General features: G+C 40.6%; 1 protein-coding gene across 8 annotated transcripts in view; it reads right to left on the reverse strand.

Moving 5' to 3' along the window:
* Positions 1-20,317, reverse strand: part of ATP11C (ATPase phospholipid transporting 11C) — a 167,377-nt gene that overhangs the window by 36,879 nt on the left and 110,181 nt on the right. For all 8 annotated transcript variants that reach the window (XM_058659041.1, XM_058659047.1, XM_058659044.1 and 5 more), the window contains 8 exons: positions 17,391-17,552; positions 16,622-16,773; positions 15,950-16,021; positions 12,679-12,752; positions 7,517-7,620; positions 6,916-7,097; positions 3,336-3,599; positions 110-284 (listed from right to left, as the gene is read on the reverse strand). In XM_058659041.1, the coding sequence (XP_058515024.1) occupies positions 110-284; positions 3,336-3,599; positions 6,916-7,097; positions 7,517-7,620; positions 12,679-12,752; positions 15,950-16,021; positions 16,622-16,773; positions 17,391-17,552 (1,185 nt within the window). The remainder of the gene's footprint in view (positions 1-109; positions 285-3,335; positions 3,600-6,915; positions 7,098-7,516; positions 7,621-12,678; positions 12,753-15,949; positions 16,022-16,621; positions 16,774-17,390; positions 17,553-20,317) is intronic.

Raw genomic sequence — 20,317 nt, forward strand, 5'->3', positions numbered from 1 at the left:
AAAGAAAAGAAAAGTTGGCAATAACTGTTCTTTGACAAAGAAGCTAATTAAAAGTAAATCAAACATATGCACAGGACTCACAGCAGACCATTGCCTCATATTCAGTTACCTGGGCTTTTTGTAATGGTGCCATCCGGCAACAGAGTACTGCAGTACATTTCATACAAATTTGTAGAAAAATGCTTTTGTAATTGTTTGAACTAGAATCTTGACTGGAATTTAGGATGAGTGACAATGTGGAACCATCAATAATTAATCCATATTCCTGATGTTCTGTCCATGCTCTGGAAAAGAAAAATAATGCTGCGTCTGAATGTATTACATATTTCTATTTAGGATACTCAATTCTGAAACATAAAGGGAGTGTTCCAGAAAAAAATAAATCATCAATCTGATCTGTTTGTTCCATATAATCAACTATTCCTCATAACGGCCCAACAATGACTTTCAAAAACATCTTTGAGATTTAAGCGCGCATAGGCAACACAATTTCTGAAACAGGGACATTAGCTACTACGCTACAGTGCCACAGAACACTTGATTTTTTGCCATGATTAAAATATCAGTAACTATTCAATTTTTGAAAAGGGAATCCATGAAAGCATTAGTCACAGCAACATTCTACAGTTGTAGACAGAATTGTCTAACTTAATGCTACTCAAGGTTTAATGTGCAAAAGAATCACTTGGGGATAACTGCTAAATGCTGACCCAAATACTGATTCAGATTCAGTATCTCTGGAGTAGGATCAGAAATTCTGCATTTCTCACAAGCTGACTGGTTACAATGGAGCTGTTGTTTCATGACCAAATGTAGACTAAGGAGGGTCCAACACACATCTTCATTCCTTTACTCTCTACTTCATAATTTTATGAGCAAATTTTAATAATTGGATCATGTCTTAGGTTCTCCCCTACTCATAAAGCTAACATAACAGAAAATAGCAGGTCAATAATCAGTCAAGCCTAACTTGCAAATACTAATTCTAAGTAGTCTATATAGAGAACAAAGATTTTTATTTGGCTAATCCTTCTTGGGGTTGCACAAGCATGTACGAGGGTATGTACTGAACTAAACCACCTAATACATGACTAACGATCAGTTATTGGATTGATCATTGACACACAAAACAGCTGGCTAACAGTGGGACTTGAAATGGAACAATGTGATTACACCGGCAAGTTGAAACTGTCAATTGAGGGCTCAGCACCGTGGGACAACAGTTAAGGCGGTATCTGCAAGGCTAGCATCCCATATGAGTAATAATTTGAGTTCTGGCTGCTCCATTTCTCATCTATCTCCTCCTTTCTAATAGACATGGGAAAGCAATGGAGGACAGCCCAAGTGCTTGGGTTCCAATAACCACACAGGAGATCTGGATGGCGGTCTACAATCCTGGCTTTAGCATGGCCCAGTTCTGGCAGTTATGGCCATTTGGGGAGTAGATCAGTGGATGGAAGATCTATCTCTTGCTTTTGAATAAATACATACATCTTTTAAAAAGAAACGACAATGTTACCAGCAGCCTTTAGTAAGACCCGAGTCTACCGGCAATGGAGAATTAGCAAAGGTCGCCAAGCAGGGTTGTAATGTGGATGTGCTTTGCCCACGCCCCATGTCGTGTATTTCACACATGCACAGTTTCAAGAACATAATGATACTTCCTACCTTCCTTACATCGCTCACTCCTCCTTAGTTTTCTTTTCATTTTTGCTGTGACATACTTTCAATTTACACTGTAAAAATTCAGCGAGTACTAAGTAACAGAAAGACAGTTCCTCCGGAGCATAGACAAGTGCTATAAACTATAACCAAATCTGAAATGGTCAATTTCAGTCATTTACTTCTTTATACTCTGTGTATATATAGTAGTTAGTCAAAGAAGCAAGCATGGATAAAGCTGGGAGTCTGACTAGAAGGAGCAAAGGAACAGAAGCTGGCAATAGTGGTTCTGGGTCTGAAGCCTGTATGACTGGGGAAAAGCTTGTGCTTGACTCCAGATAGCCAGGAGGTAACGATCAGAGATGCACATAATGCGTGTCTCATGGCTGCTGAACAGCACCACACACTGTATCTTCATAAAAGTGTTATTTAAAAGCCTATCCACTACACAGCAGTATTTGGAAATGGGGCTAAATGAGTTCAAAAGGGTGGGGGGCCCACATAATAGAATAAGAGACTCTAGAGCTCTGCCACGGAACACAAAGGGAGAAGACAGTCAGCTGCAAAACCAGGAAGAGGGCCACCACACTGATGGCCAATCATCTATATCCTGCGATGGGTACCAAGCCCAGACCAAGGAAAATGGACAAGTAAAATATATTTACTTTTGACATCTTTGTAAGTACTATTTGAATAAAAATGAAGACATTTTTCAAAGCAACTAATAAAAATCTGTTTATTCCAACTAATAACCAAGTAGGAGAAGAGCAATAACTGTTTTAGAACTGGTCACAGCCTCACATAAGGAGGCCACTGCATTTTAAATCTTGTTCAAATACCAGAGATAAGGATGCAGATAGAGATGTTAAAAGCATGAGATCTGCTATTGGAGAGACTTGATCAACATAGCTACATGATCTGGAGCAAGTTACTTCATCTCTTTGAGTCTCAGTTTCCCTGTCCATAAAATGAAGACAGATTGCCTGAGTTCTTAATGATGATTAAATGACAATAATCACAGAAAGCACTTAAAATTGTTCCTGGAACACAGAGTGTGCTCAAGAAACGGAAAATGACTTTGGTTAGGGGTTATAGGAGTTAGTGTTGTGGCCTTTCAGACAAGAAAATGGATTTGTTTATTGCCAAGATAAACCCAAGTAATTGGTTTACATTATGCTGTGCCCTGGCATTCTTTCAGACCCCTATTTTCCGCAAACCCTTTCTAAATAGCTAACTGAAAGTGTCCACGTGGCCGCATTAGCTAGTCAGTGCTCCCCTTTGGAGTTGAGGGGCATGAGAACCCAGAGAAAGGGTTCTAGGACCTCAAAATCATGACGGCTGTTAAAATATTTATTTTATTGTGTTCAATTATAATGTGGGTTAGGCCACAGTATCAATATTGAATATCCAAACCAGTTTCTAAGCATTTGGAAATTGAGTCATTTTTGCAAATCTGAAGAAATGTAAAATTTCCTTTATGTTAAAAGAGAGGAAGAAAGTGCTAAATAATTTCAAATGCACCATTAGCCAAGTTCTCAGAGAAGGGTTTAACTTAAAAGGATAAAATACCTGCAAATAAAGTATAAATTATAGAAAATGGTGCCTTCTGCACACACTGCCATTATTTACATCTAAACCCATGTCTAAATATAAGAAACAATGCACTTTCTTACTTTTTAAGGCTTCTAGTATTCTTAGGAAATTCATGTAGCAACTTCTTACGATATTCTATCAATAATTCATGTAATCGATCTTCCTTCCTTTCACTTTCTTCAATGGTTTTTGTAGTCAGTTCCAAGAGCTCAGTACTGGTTTGAAAAAGACGACAGGCATAGCATGTGGATTTGGCTGTCTCCATCTTGTCTCCAGTGAGCACCCAGACTTTTAGGCCTGCTGCATGCAGAGCTTCAATAGTCTCCGCAGCTTGATCTTGTAGCCTGGGAATACAAAGGACACCTTGTTATTCCTGAAAACTTGGTGGAGATTCTGCAACAAACCATGTTCAACAGAATATTTCCATAATTCCCACACATTAATTTTCCTATGTATCTTCTACTCCTTTTCTTAGAATGCTATTTTTCTTAGAAGTTTCACTTATTAAAAGGAATTTCAGAAAATTTTCAGAGAAATTCAAGGGATTTTTTAAGATAACTGATATCTAAGAGCAGAATGGAAAATTACTGCTCTAAGCTGAAGTGTCCAAAAACTCAACAAACTGTGACACTTTATCTCTTCAGTGTATTTCCTCCTTTGTTGTATCGCACCATAAAAATAACAACATGGACTAAACAGATGAGGTTAAAAATACTCTAATTAGTTATACTAAGTCAAAAAACCACCTTCACCGAGAAATTTTAAGAATAAAAAGATTGTCAACAGATATAAACAAGCAACTTTGAAAAAATATGTATTTATTTTTACTGGAAAGGCAGATCTACAGAGAGGAGAAACAGAGAGAAAGGTCCTCCATCCATTGGTTTACTCCCTAAATGGTGGCAAAGGCCAGAAGGCAGGAGCTTTTCTCAGGTTTCCCGCATGGGTGCAGGGTCCCAAGGCTTTGGGTCATCCTCTACTGTTTTCCTAGGTCATAAGCAAGATTCTGGATGGAAAGTGGAGCAACTGGGACATGAAGCAGCATCCATATGGGATGCCAGCACTTGTAGGCAGAAGATCAGTAATTGAAGTCATTACATTGGCTCTGAACAGGCAACTTCTGAAAGATGAAATAGAAATGGCCAATAGATATGGGAAAAAAATGCTCAGGATTACTAGTTATCAGGGAACTGCAAATAAGAATCACAATGCGTTTCCACCTCACTACAATTAGAATGGTTATCATACAGAAACCACAGAACAATAAATCCTGACAAAACTATGGGGGGAAAAGGTATTCTGATCCACTGCTAGTTGGGAATGTAAACTTGTATAAACATTATAGTAGACAGGAATGAGATTTCTCAGAGGTCTGAAAACCATATCTGCTGTATAACCCAGTTATTTCAACTCTAGAAATTTACCTAAATGAAATTAAATCAGCATTCAAGAGTTCTATGTACTTCCATGCTTTTAGCAGCTCAACTGACAACAAAGATACGGAATCAATCCAGATGTCCATCAACAGATGACCAGACAAAGAAAATGTGGTGTATATACATTATAGAATAGTATTCAGCCAAAAGAAAAGAATGAGATTCTATCTTTTAACAAAATGGATACAACTAGAAACAACTCGGCTTAGTCAAATAACCCAGTCCCAAAAACACACAGTCACATTTGCCCTGATCTTTGGTAACTAACATACAGAGTACCAAAAAGGTGAATTTAATGAGCAAAATTGACTTTGTGAGATGTATTATTGCTTGCAGCCATTGTCTGTATCTTCAAAGAACAGTGGATTTTTTTTTTTTTTTTGGTACTTGCTATTTGAATTATTTGCCTAATGGAGTGTTAAGCCTGTGACTGTGAAGTGACCTGAATGTATATCACTATGAAAGGAAGGAAGAGGGTGGGTGATACCATGGGTGAGAGTGAGGGTAGACTACTAAAATGTCCTGTGAAATACGTGAAGTTTGTTCACTTGTTTTACAAAAGCAAAAACAAAACAAAACAAAAGCTACTGCTTACTACACCAGCACCCCATAGCAGAATGTTGATTCAAGTGGCTCCTTTACTTTTGATCCAACCTCCTACTAATGCACTCGGAAAGGCAGTACATTTTGGCTCAAGTGTTTAGGACCCTGCCATCCACTTAGATGCAGATGCAGTCCTGGCTCCTGATTTTGTTCTGGTCCAGCTCTGGCTATCATGGCCATTTGGAGAATGAATCAGTGGATAAAATGTCTTTCTCTTTCTCTCTAACACTCTTTCAAATAAAGCATGCACAAAACAATGGAAAGGCTATTCATCTTAGATGAGAATTTAAGTATAATCCTAACAGATAATAAAATAGTAACACTTTCTTTGGGCTTCTTTCACTTAGAGAGTAACAATGAAATTAAGACTAAATGAATTTCATTAGATTTTCAATCCTGTGTGGCTGTTTTAAACTGTGTTTGGTTATACAAACATTAAGAATCCAAAAAAGCAGATCAATAAAACAGTGTTACAATCATGCTTGGAAGTGACTAGTCCACACTTTCCAGGCATATAACTTTTTAAAAAAGGTTTATTTATTTTTTTTTAATTGAAGTCAGATATACAGAGAGGAGGAGAGGCAAAGTTCTTCCATCCGAAGTCAGGAACCAGAAGCTTCTTCGGGGTCTCCCACGCGGGTGCAGGGTCCCAAGGCTTTGGGCCGTCCTCTGCTACGTTCCCAGACCACAGGCAGGGAGCTGGATGGGAAGTGGAGCAGCCAGGATTGGAACCGGTGCCCATATGGGATCCCGGCGCATGCAAGGTGAGGATTTAGCCACTAGGTCATCATGCTGGGCCTGTATATGTATGTTTAAAAGGCGGGGAGACAGAGATCTTCCATTTGCTGTTTCATTCTCAAAACGCCTGCAATAACTAGGGCTGACTATGGCTAAAGCCAGGAGTTAAAGACTTGATCGAGGTTTGCCACTGGGTGGCAGGGTCTCAATTCCTTGCGTCATCACTGCTGCCTCCCAGAGTACTCATCGGCAGGAAATGGAATCAGGAACAGAGCTGGTATTCAAATCCAGGTACTTCACTATAGGATGAGGGCAGCTTAAGTTGCATTTTAACCACTAAGCTACACATCTGCCTCAACCCAATGAATTTTCTAAGCTACGCATATTAAAAAAATTTATTTTTATTTGAAAGGCAGAATTATAGTTATAGAGAGAAGGAGAGATGAAGGGAAGGAGGGAGGGAAGGAGGGACAAAGAGGGAGAGAGAAAGAGAGACAGTGAGCTTTCTCAGACCATAAGCAGAGAGCTGAATTAGAAGTGGAACAGCTGGGACATGGATTCCATATGAGAGGCTTGTGGTAACAGGATGGGGATTAGCCTGTGGAGCCACCACACTGGCCCAAGCTACACACATTTAAATATATATATATGTGTGTGTGTGTGTGTGTATTAACACACACACACACACATACAGGCACAATAAATCAATCTTCAATCCCATTCAGACAACAAAAATAAATCAATGATTTGAAAATGTGAGAATATATAGCTTCTCGGCCTTTAGGCTAAGATCATGTGAAAATGTGAGAATAAAATAGTAATTTGGAACAGATTCTACCCTAAACCATTGATTAAAATAGCAAGAGTATTATTTTCTAATTACTTGTCTTCCACTGCAGTGGCTCCAATTAAATTCATGTTTGTCTCAATATCATCAAAAACTTTTTCCATTTTTTCTTCTCTGTCTTGTAAGGCCATTTTTGCCTCTAGAAGCTGTCTGTTAATTCTTTCATAATCATCTGGAGCAATTTCTTTGAAGGCTACACAGAGTGTCCGATATCCATCCTAGAGGCAAAAAAAAAAAAAAAAAGGAGATCCATCATAATAGTTGGAAACCAGTACATTCTCTGTAAATGTACAAGAGAAACATTGACACATATTTACTTAAAAAATGAAAAGAAAATAACTAAAAAGTAACATTCAATTACGTTTGGAGCAACAAAAATAATAGCCAATGTAAAAAAAGGTTATTCAAAAATCTTTCAAGGTGGTAAATTCTAACCAGAAAATTACTCCAGCAAAAGATATTACGGTAACTAAGACACATAATAATTTCTAAGCTCCAAATACTAAAAACAAACAAACAAAAAACCCTGAGGATATCAATCACCTAAGACTCATTTATATTCATTCAAATGGCCATCTCATATACATGAACATTTTGGATATTTCTTATTTTTTTAAGGGGAGGGGCAGAGTCTCACCATTGCATTACGTTCGACATGAGCTTTAGTTAACTCAATTTCATGATTTTGTACCCTGGGAAAAACTGCTGAATCTGCTCCTTTACAAAAAAGAAGTATGTCTCCTAAAAAAAAAACAAACAAAAACCAAAGTAGTTCACTTAGAATTGTAAGGCTATCACTGAAATGTTGGTAACATGTAATCATCAAGATGTCCCCCACCCCCTGACAGTTGCCATGTACCCCAAACCTTCCTTAGTATGTTCACCAAAATGGATTGAAATATTTAGATTTTTAGACAATGAATATTCACCACCTCTTCAGACCATTAATGGATACAACCAAGATGATAGTTTAAAACCCGCATCTGTGCGAAAGCATACTTCTTCCCAGTTAATCATGGAGGCCTGATCTTGTGTTAAGTTTCACCTGAATTCTATTTAAAATTTCAGAATTGGCTTAGAGTGCACAAAGAATCTACAGATGTTAAGAAGCAAACTCAAATTCAACTGGAACTTGCTAAAATTGTTCTAAATAAACTACACAAATTAACTTTCTAAAAAAGATTTACTTGAAAGGTAGAGTGACAAAGGCGGGTTGTGGGGTGGAGGTTGGGAGAGAGACCGAGTGAGAGAAGAGAATATCATCCAGACACTAGCTCAGTCTCCAGCTGCCTGCAATAGCCACGGCTGGGTCAGTGCAAATCGGGAGACAGGAGCTCAAACTGACTCTCCCAATTCCTTAAGCTTTCCTCTGCTGCGTTACAGGGCTGAAGAAGCTGAACAGCAAGGAAAGGCAAGTCTTGACCCCAAGGTACGTCAATATGCAACACAGGCATCCCAAGCAAGAGCCATCCTGCTGCATCTGCCCTCAAGTTGGTTGTTAAAATAACCGGCTTCATGGTTTTTAGTAGAAACTTGCTAATAGCTTTGCAGAATGCTACTATAATGGCAGCTTTAGATCAGTTCATACATCCAGGAAATATTCATAGCTGAGCACTCAAAAGACCTTTTTCTTACATGGTAAAGACTGAATTCAGCAGCTAACAAGTGTGGCTCTTGTTTTTCCTGTCTCTCCTTCTCTCTATAAATCTGCCTTTCCAATAACAATAAATAAAACATTAAAAAAATCAAAAAATAAAGTGCAGCTCTAAAGTCAATGACTTCATCAGACACCTCTTCATTTACAGAACATGATATAGGCCATGAATACCTAACACGACCAAGTATTTCAAGTGATAGTTAAAATGACTCAAAATTTCTCCCAAACATCGAAGGTATTTAAAAGTCATGAGGGGCACAACCTTGGACCTGGGGGTTGAATCTTCCAGCAGCCTACTGGCTGCTGGTGGGTCCCAGGTTTGTCTAGCAGGATCATATCCTATTACCTGAAATGATGGTGGATATGGAGATGGGTCACATTAGGCAGGCCCACGACATTAACCAGCATGCCAGAGAACCATACCCGGGGGTAGATTCTGTGGGGGATGTGTGGGCCAAACCCTGTGGAAATTCTAGCCCCACTGGTTAGGTCAAGAGATGGGGTGGTGAAGGACTAAGCTAGGTGTGACCAAGGAGCCTGCCATCAATCACAGGTTAAGGAACCGACAACAGTCTGACTGGTCAAGGCAGCAGCACCCGAATATGCATCCTGAATAGGGTGTGGGGTGGGCTGTGCTGCAACATTCAGCAGCTCATGCAAGGCCAAATGGAAGGCCAGCCTGTGCCGGGCACTGGCCTAAAACCCAATGGCGTGTATGAGAGCTGGGGGAGTGGATCAAGTGGAGGAACTTGGGAAATGCTCCTGGCACGTCTTGGTTCCCGTTGGTGAAAATGTGGTCTAGACCTGGGGGTTGGACAAGCTGGGCAAAGTAGCTCCAACAGCTGGCTAATGTGTCAATTGGTAATGGAACGGGGTGTACTGGGCAGGACTGAACAAACTTTAGCCCATAAGTACAATTAGAAACCAGGATGGATCACAGATTATCCTGAGCTAGGCTCTTGCACCTACTGGTCTGCATGAGCCAGGGACGCTAAGCCACAGTGTCTAAGGCAGGGATCGGGACAGGTGAGGGGCTGTGCCAAGCTGAGTCAAAGCAGCCACTGGCATGCACGTGATCTATGGCTGGGAACAGGCCTGGTTGGGGAGCTAAGGGAACACCCTAGCTGGATGGAGGTTCCCACCAAGGGGCGCATGGGCTGGAATGGGGGCTGTGTTCTAATCAGGATACAGCTGTAGTCTCCCTTGGCACAAGTGTGGACTGGGACTGGACGCACCAAGCCAGGCCAGACTCTAACACCTTCTGGTGTTCTGGAGGACCAGGGTAGATGTAGGATGGACTAGGCTAGGTCTCAACCCCTACTGAGCCATGTGTGAGCTGTACGTGGGTATGGACGAGCTGTGGCTGGGCTGAAACACCCAACAGCAAGAACCAGATTGGGTTGAAGGCCAGTCAGGAAAAGCCACAGTTCCTGCTAGGACAGGAGGTGAACTGAGTAGGGCTGGCTCATGGACTCCCTGGTATGTGCAAAATCTGGCATTGGGAGAAGTTCTGATGGAGGAGCCTGGGAAACTCCTCTGGCAGGACACAGACCCGGCAGGTAAGTGCAAGAAGCATGATAGGAAACAGCCCAGAACAGGGCATGGGTCGGTGGCAGACCAGGCTGAATCAGTTCACATCATCTACCGGCAAATCTGAGCACCAGAACAAAGTGTGGGTGGAGCCAGATTCAGTCGCGACAAAAACCAGTGCACAATACAGAATGCTAAGGTGAGGTTACCTGTACCGGATGTGACCACAGCACCCAACACCACACCTGAGAACCAGGAAGGGAGGGGGCGGAGCCGGCAGGGGGAATATGGGGCGGGGGTTCCCTTGCTGGACAGCTACCCCCACTGGAGAGCATGAGCTGTGATGGGGGCAGACCAGACTACGCAGGGCTACAACACCTGTGGGGAAAAGCCAGGCTGGGCTGATTGTTCCTACTGGTGCCAACTACAAATTAGAGTGGGTGAGGGTTGTTTGGGCTTAGCTGCAGCATCAGCTGGCAGAAGCTGGCACTGGGGGCTAATTCTGTCAAGTTAAACCACAGAACCACCTGGAGAGTGCATAATTTGGGAGTGGGAGTGGCCTGGGAGGGAAATAGTGGGCTCCTTCCTCTTGGGTTACCACTTTCACGGGAGGGAAGGAAAACTAGGACAGGGGGCTGGGGTGGCTAGACAGAGAGATACCCAACAATATCCATGAGGGCTGGACAGTTGAGCTGGTTAGATGGAACTAGGCTTTAATACCCATTGACATGTATGAGAGCCGAATGAGATGTGGGACAGACTGGACTAGTCTGCTACATATACTGCCAGACCAGGGTAGGGGGCTTGTCTGGTGGTTCCAGTGGAAGACAGGGCTGGAAACAGAACCCACCGAGCAATTGCAACCACCAGCTGATCGGGGCACTGGACTGCACCGGGTCCTGTACTTGCTAGTACATATAAGAATTTGGTCTAAGAACACCTCAGACAAAGTTTCTTTGCGAATCCCCCCAATTGAACTGCTGGACTCAGAGCCTAACCATGAAAAGACAGAGGACAGAACAAGCCAATCAACCACCTCAGCTATATGTTGGCAGTGAAAAACTGGGCAAATGGAGACTCTATGATGGACTATGTCAATCAGTGGATTCTTCAACGACCTCATCATGCTTGGAGTGGCAAGATTGGCAGCAATTCTTCAACACTATCAAAACCACCTAAGCAAGACCCTTGAAGCAATTCGTTCAACACTATCAAAACCACCTAAGCAAGACCCTTGAAGCATGCCCCACCTGGGGTGGGTGGGAGACTGGGTGGGGCTTCTCCCTTAAAATCCCCCTTTACCCCAGATATATAAAGGAAACAACATGTAAATAATGGTCTTACCCATTTTCCTGTAGCCCTTGAAACTTTTTACCCTATTTAACTATATAAAGATTGTCAAAAACATAATAAAAAAATGAAAAAAAAAGTCATGAAACAAATTCCATGGCGACATACCAAAATTATATTTTGTAAGTTTATATTCATATAACAAAGTATGAATAAAGTGGGGTATGTTCTACCAGGGTTCTGTCTGAATCTTCTTTCTCACATTAAGGAATCTGAAAAAGATATAATACTAAAAAGCAAACTGCTGAGACATAAATCAAAGATACTTTGAAGACAAATTTCCAAGGTGCACACATGTATTTCAGAGTCTGTAAATGAAGCAGAAGTGGGAATCTCCTCATGGATCTTGCAGAATCTGAGCAAAAGGCAAAAACAAAACAAAACAACCTACCATGGTTCTTCAAAAAACATGGGTAGATCATGATAATGGTGTTGGTTCCCTTGCAATGAGCAAGTGCTATGTTGAAAAAAGAGCCCAAAGCTTTGTAGGGAAATTGCAATGCCCTGTCCCAGAAGTCTAGCAGACTCTTTTTCTACTTCATCTGCTTCTAGGAAGTGTAAAGCTACAGGGGTATACATGAAAATATGCCCATAGTCCTGCCATGTTATGATCAGTGTCATGAATCCACATTTTCTGATACTAACACTAATGTTTTCAAGGAAAAACAGTACTTATGTGTATGTATATAATATGTACATATGGAATAGATATGCTAAAATCTTAAAAACTGTTAAATCTCAAACTCAAAAAATTAAATTCATATAAAAGTAGAGAAATTAGCAGAGTTGAGGAGGGATAATCGCGACTCTAAACTAAAGCCTACTGTCAGAGTACTCAGCTATATTGAGTTAATCTGTGAAATGTTATTGCTACACACCAATAATGGCTCAGTTCCTGTACTAGGGAAATATTTACGTTTAAACATTGAGAGGTCAAGACCTCCGAACAAATTCACAATTGAGTATACCATGTCATATAAAAGTCATCCTTTTGGTATCTGTTTAGCCATCCACACCAGAGAAACAGAGTTCTATTTTCAATAAAATGTATAAATCACCATACCAGGAGCTCTCCTGCTGACAATTTGACAAATTCAACATAGGAAAATAAATAAATGCGTTAAATCAGATATACATGTTATTGCTTTACACAACTTTAGCTGATTCTACAACGCTAAACCAAACATTTTTATTCCTTGACATAGCGAATTAACATCTAAACCTACAAACGAAAAAAAAAGTCATATTTTGAAAATGTATACCTCTTTGAGTCTTCACAATTACACTCATTCGTCTGCGAACAGCATCAAAATTTAAGGTGTGAAGAAGTTCATACCTTTAAGAGAAATGAGAAAAGTAAAATACCTAGACTTAACTGAGAGAAAACATAACAAATCTTAAGGCATTTTAACATCTTAAATGCACAGATAGCTCTCCTCCTTGGGGGATGGAACTGTGTACACAATTGTCAAGCAGTGTACTTCATATTACGGGAGACTAATAATGAGATAACTCTACTTCTAGCCTTCCAATACTTTTTAAAAGGCACTCATGGGACCGGCGGCGTGGCCTAGCAGCTTAAGTCCTCGCCTTGAATGCGCCGGGATCCCATATGGGTACCGGTTCTAATCCTGGTGGCCCTGCTTCCCATCCAGCTCCCTGCTTGTGGCCTGGGAAAGCAGTCGAGGACGGCCCAAAGCTTTGGGAGCCTGCACCCGCGTGGGAGACCCAGAAGAGGTTCCTTGTTCCTGGCTCCAGACTGGCGCAGCACCGGCCGTGGCAGTCACTTGGGGAGTGAATCATCGGATGGAAGATCTGCCTCTCTGTCTCTCCTCCTCTCTGTATATCTGACTTTGCAATAAAAATAAATAACTCTTAAAAAAAAAAGGCACTCACAATGGATACGTGAGCACACAGATGGAAGTCAAATGAAGGCTTCCAGCAAGAAGTTTTTGTGTTTGGTTCCATATGAGTGATAGGACAAGAAACATGTTTATCGTATTCTGAGTAAAAGGATGAACACTTGCAAATGGAAAACAGGATGACAGCACTTGGCCCATTGGGCACTTTCAGTAGTTTACTAACAGTTAAAAAAAAAAATACCCATTGACAGGGCAACAGAGACAAAGCAAAAAAGATAAGCAGGGGCTGGAAACCAAGACTTTCAAGTGTCATTTCAGAAATTTGAGGTTTTATACTAAAATAAATACAAACTCAAAGAAGGATTTAAGGGCCCTGCGTGGCAGCCTAGTGGCTAAAAGCCCTCGCCTTGCATGTGCCAGGATCCCATAGGGTACCATCCTAATCCCAGTGGCCCAACTTTCATCCAGCTCCCTGTTTGTGGCCTAGGAAAACAGTTAAGGAGGTTCCAAATGCTTGAGACCCTGCACCTACGTGGGAGACCCAGAAGCAGCTCTGGGTTCCTGGCTTCAGATTGGCTCATTTCTGGCCATTGTGGCCACTTGGGGAGTGAATCAGCAGATGGAAGATCTTCCTCTCTGTATTAGCTGCCTTTCTAATAAAAAATAAAATAATCTTTAAAAAAAATGAAGGATTTAAATAGTGGAATGACAACATAAAATTATCAATCCGATGAAAAGATGCAGAAGACTTAGAAGCTATTTTAAAAGTATTATCAAAATGAGTATTTTATTGAAAATGGACAATTTGAATACATGCATTGAACTTAAAATATGTACTACATAGCTCCTTTGTGGTAGGAGTAGTTCACTGATTTGGCACATAATGCATACATAAGGCATTTACATGTGGTATCTTGTGTTATGGTGGCCAGATCAAACTGATCATGTGGGGCTAGAATCTGGGCTCTAACAATGACTCACGCCTACGAACCTTCCTGAGTTTTTGAGCATCTCTCCCAAAGGAGATATTATCCAATCACATCTACATGTACGCACAGCATAGGCTTCTGGGAAGGGGCGCTTATTATTCTAGGCCTAGGAAGTAGATCGGGCACCAGAAAAGATACATTTCATGCTCAGATGAAAGAATTAAAATTAATCACAAAGCCTATTTTAAAACGTGCCATTAAAGTGAGTGTCTTTGTTTCTTGGATCTTGTAACTCACAACTGAGTATCTAGAAGACAAACTTTCCGGTTTACACAGAAACAATATTTACTGCCATTCTTTAGTAATTACTTGGGATCTGGAAAGCAGAGGGTGTCACCTGTGTTCCCTTAATAATTTTTTTTCTTTTAAAGATTTGTTTTTAATTGAAAAGGCAGACTTACAGAGAGAAAGAGAGAGATCTTCCATCTGCTGGTTCGCCCCCCAAGCGGCTGCAATTGCTGAAGCTGAACTGATCTGAAATCAGGAACCAGCAGCCTCCTCTGGGTCCCCCACACTGGTGCAGGGTCCCAAGGCTTTGGGCCATCCTCTACTGCTTTCCTAGAGGACAGGCAGGGAGCTGGGTGGGAAGTGGAGCAGCTGGGATACAAAGGAGTACTCATATGGGATCATGGCGCATGCAAGGCGAGCATTTAGCCACTGAGCCATTGTGCCGGGCCGCCTTAATACTCTCGAAGCATGTGTCAAAACCTGAAACGGTATCTGAATTTCAGAAATTGTACATGCAAACTCATACTGGTTATTGGACCCGTATGTCAAATTGGAAGTTCTTCCATAAATCCATTTTTAAAACATTTATTTTTTATTGGAAAGCCACATATGCAGAGAGCAGGAAAAACAGAAAAAGAAGATCGTCCGTCTACTGATTCACTCCCCAAGTGGCCACAACAGCAAAAAATGAGCCAATATGAAACCAGGAGCCCGGAGCTTCTTCCAGGTCTCTCACATGAGAGCAGGGTACCAAGCCTTTGGGCCGTCCTCGACTGCTTTTACAGGCCACAAGAAAGGAGCTGGATGGGAAGTGGGGCTGCTGGGACACAAACCAGCGCCCATATGGGATTCTGGCATGTACAAGGTGAGCATTTTTAGCCACTAGTCTACTGTGCCGGGGACACAATCCCATGTTTTTGGCATTCAACTGAAAATAGCATCCTGGCCCTGGAGCAATAGCGCAACATAATGGTTAAGGTCCTCGCCTTGAACGCACCGGGATCCCATATGGGCGCTGGTTCTAATCCTGGCAGCCCCACTTCCCATCCAGCTCCCTGCTTGTGGCCTGGGAAAGCAGTCGAGGACGGCCCAAAGCCTTGGGACCCTGCAACCACGTGGGAGACCTGGAAAGAAGTTCCTGGCTCCTGGCTTCATACTGGTGCAGCACCGGCCGTTGTGGTCACTTGGGGAGTGAATCCTCAGACGGAAGATCTTCCTCTCTGTACATCTGCCTTTCCAATAAAAATAAATAAATAAATAAATAAATCTTAAAAAAGAAAAAGAAAATAGCTTCCTGTTTGTCTTCTAACTCCACGTACCTTAGTATAAAACTCTGAATGGGAGAGTCAAGTCCTGTACCTACAAGTACCTTGCTTACCATTGTTATCTTTTTGGAATCCATTTAAAGTTGACTAAGAAGTGAGAAAGTGACAAACATTCACAGTGCTACTTACTCTTCTATTTCTTTTCTTTGGTTCTCTATTCTCATATGTCCATTCCGATTTCCTAAAAATGTGAACCCGTACCTGTCAAAAGCAATAAAATACTTTGATGTATCTGTAAAGAACGATTAATTTTACCTCATGTTGTGGCTAGTCATGTTTATTCTTCTCTTTCATATATATTATCAACATATAATTGCACTTCCCTTTCATAGGTGAGCTTATTACAGAGAATACTCAATGTTCAGTCACAATTACTGTAACCAAGGGAGAAGCAATTTGTCATAATTCTGCAGCTAAGACACATGTAACCTTTTCGCCACTTCGACATTGTGGGCCTGCAGGATATAACTGGATTGTCACTCCAAGTCTCAACTGTTAGGAGTACTTAAAAAACAACTTGTATTTTTCAACAATTGGCTACTGTAATGTAATCTGCAAAATATAATATGAATATTTGGACTTGCGGTTGGCGTAAGTAGAAAGACAAGTTACATCTACACACTGCTATTTTCTATTTGATCTTAAAGATTTTGAGATTTTTTGGGTAGATTTTCAGATAAAGCAGCCTGACTTTTTATTAGACATGCACACAGTAACGTTGCTGAAGGAAACAGAATGAGGGAAGTAACTCCTGTTCCTCTGTGATTTTACTTTTGCAGGCAAAGAACAAGAAAGGCTTACTTTTTAGCTCCTTTCACTAAAGCTATTTCATCAGGAGAAGAGGAGATATAGGTTAACTCTGCTGATTCTGTAGCTCCATCTACAGCATCACTGGCTTTAATTTCCACAGTATGACATAAACACAAGGCACGCAAAAATAGCTCTTCTCGACTCTGTGGAACAACAGAAAAGTATATTACTGCTACTGTGATGACTGAGTAACTTGGGACTGAAAGAAAGTAGATATGAATGTGAAAGATGTTACAGTTTGCACAAAACAGCAACTTATAGATTCCTAATATTCAAACGAGACATATCCTGCTAGTACCTAACAGAATTCCTGATGCCCAGCAAGCACACACTAGGAGCTGTATTATCAGTGGATGTATTGTCTCCTGAAGGAAAGCAGTGACCTTCTCATGGTCTGAAAAAGTTCATTTAGTATCTAATTCATAATCCAGCAACAGCTTAAGCATAGGCAGATTGGTCCATTTAATACCGACACACTCCTGGGACTTTAGTAACTTGTATATAGGCATAATTGTTAGACGAACTTATATTTAAAAGAAAAACAAAGTGTAAAAAATGATGATCATACAAAGTGAAAGTTTTACCCCATGTCCATCTCATACCATTTTACTTGTTTACAAAGTCAAGAAGTGTTGACAAATGTGAAGCCAAAAGAAAATCAGTCAAGTCTTTGTCATGCACCTAATGGGAAATTATTTATTTCTATAATGCATGCAGACTCATTTGTCTGGAAAATAGTAATGCAGAAAATGTTAATTACCTTATCTGCTTTGTCAAAATATGTTAAAGGTCCATCAGTTTGAGACAATCCATCAACTTCCTGAGTTCCACCTCTATATTTGTGTCCATCTATGCAGCACTCGATGAATTCCATGGTGTTCTCAGTGAGTGTTCCAGTTTTATCTGTAAATATATAATCTACCTAAAAACAATAATAGAAATATACATCTTCAATTACTTAAGAATAATTTTCAGTCGCTGTGACATGACGTTATTTTCGTATTAAAAAAATTAACTCATTTAAGACTTCTTATCAAATTTCAAGGAATTATACTTTTTTGAACAAATGAGAAATGAACGAGCACTCTTAACATAGCACCACATCGGAGCAGGAGGACAAGAGGACAGGAGGATGCTTGTATCTCAACCCTAGAGACTCCCGGATCCTCACCACGGACTATCCATGTGGATACCAAGGGCTATATCCCAACGGCCAAGGAGACCTATGGGAATTGGAATGCCCTCGGAGGCTGGGAACTCTGAGGTCATTCATTCCCTATCGGATCTCCCACACGGGATGGAAGAAGCCCAGATCCTTCCTCGCAGGATTTAATGTCATGGGAACAACAGCCAGGAGCCCTGAGCAGTCCTCAGAAACAGAACCACAAACCCCTTTGGGACTCAGGAGCGGAGCTTTCTCTGGTCCTTACTTAGTTCCAATTTTGGCTCCCCACCCTCTCTTGCAATGACCATCAGGGTTGCTCTGGAGCCACCCCCCACAACAAAAACCAGATCAGATAGGCAGAGACCAATAAGGAAAGCTTAGAACAGATGGGAAACGGTCAGCTTGGACTCCCATATACCTTACTAGGTAGGACACAAAGATTAGTTACTCCTTACCAAGGTATTGAAGATCTCTCTGCACACCCCTCCTAAAAATGTTCTGCTCCTCAATTGTTAATACATGGCATGTTCGAGTTATAAGGCAGTTTGAACTATCCTAAAATTCGCCAAGTTCAGTAAAAATCACGCTTCAATACAATAAACTGCTAAATATAAAAATGAAAATAAGACACAAGACAGCTGAATAGCACCCTATGACTATTTTAAGGTGTATAGCAGCCGGTTGTGTATAAACTAAAATAGAAATGTCAATGAAGCAGTCACAGGATGTGGTTAAGAACTTGCATTTTCTAACGTATTGGTCACTCAATACCATGTCAATTAACTTCACGATGTTGTAAATTGTTGTTGAAGTTGTGTAGAGGCTTTTCATTGGAGGGGATGATATTCTGCCAGCTCCGACTTTCAGACCAGGGATGGTCTCCCAACGAAACTGCTAAATTTATCTGAATAATAAGATGCCGGACTTTCTGCATGGTTCGGTTCGTGCCCCCAATGAAGGAATCATGATTGATTATGAACTGTACTACTGCAGCAATATGGAGGAATTCAATATTGGGGGAGGCTTTTTGGAGGGGCTGGGGGAATCCCAGAGCCTATGAAACTGTCATAAAATGAAATAAAATAACAAATAAAGAAAATATGAGTTTAAAAAAATAGCACCACATGTTTAAGTAGACCTACTCAAATGCAGAAGATTAATAGGATGGGGAAAATACGACTATATGGACAAGCTAGGGGATGTAATTGACACTTTAAGTAGAATAATACATTTCATTTTTTTATTAAATTTATTCATTAATTACATTGTGTTGTAATTACATAGAATCTGGGATTCTCCCCCCCACCCTCCCCCATGGTCATTTCATTTTTGTTTTAGATATTTGAAAGGCTGAATGAGAGAGAGGCCATCTTTTGCTGTTCTCCGAGGCACATCAGCAGGGAGCTGGATCAGAGGAAGAGCAGCTGGCAGTTGAACATGGACACCAGCACCACAGGCAAAGGCTCAGTCTACTACGCCCCAGCACTGATCCTGCAAACAAATTTTTAATAAAAATACTGAAGTAAAAGACATTACATCATTGAATGTAAAAGAATTACAGAATATAAGTGGACAAAAGAAATAAAAAATGGGGCTGATATTGTGGCATAATGAATTAAGTTGCTGCCTGTAATGCTGGCATACCAGAGGGGCACTGGATCAAATCCTGGCTGCTCCACTTCCCATCCAGCTCCCTGTTAATGTGCCTGGGATACAGCGGTGAAAGATGGCCCAAATCCAACAAATAAGGATTTTTTTCAGGTAATCTTCAAAATAGTGTCTTCCAATGAAAAAAAATACACAATGATAGATTAAGGCAGAATATGATCGTATTTCCACAAATTATGGACAAATAAGTAATGAAATAAAGATGTGAACAATCATTTTATCTCAGCTTTTATCTCTTCTATTTATAACATCTGGCTTTTGGAAACCCACAATTTTATCCTCCTTTTTGGCAATTTAAGCTTAAATAGTTGAAATTATGGGCTGACAGGAAAAAAAGCATAAGTATAAGATTAAAGCTTTTATTATGTAAGCAGAAAGGGATGGACTCTAGCAGCAGTTGCCTTCTAATTATTTTTCAAAGCGTTTCTCGGTAGTAGCACTGGCACAAATACAGCATTCCAATGTTCCTTTCTTTCCTGTTAGTCAGCCAAGTTTGGGTCTCTCTCCTTGAATTAATCCAAGTGGTATTAGTTGTGCATTGCTTAAACATTTCCAGCTAAGGTGAAATTCTTTTTTCTTATTAAAAACCTCTATTTTTGCTAAAGATTGTGCTGCCTTGTTGCATATCCTGCACCTCAATGAACATTACCCCATTCAGAATCTCTTTCATTAATGTCAAAGATGGTAGCTACAGAAGTTCAATTTATTTGCCTGTATACAGTAAGTTGGGCAGTATGAATCTGCATACACTGAATCTAACAGGTACAGGCAAACAAGCTAAACTGGACCACAGTAATTTTCAAACTGTAATGTATATTGCATGTATTTAAAAAATTTATTGAATCTGAAATGTT

Source organism: Ochotona princeps, chromosome X (genome assembly GCF_030435755.1).
Source record: "Ochotona princeps isolate mOchPri1 chromosome X, mOchPri1.hap1, whole genome shotgun sequence".
In the NCBI taxonomy this organism is placed as follows: domain Eukaryota; kingdom Metazoa; phylum Chordata; class Mammalia; order Lagomorpha; family Ochotonidae; genus Ochotona; species Ochotona princeps.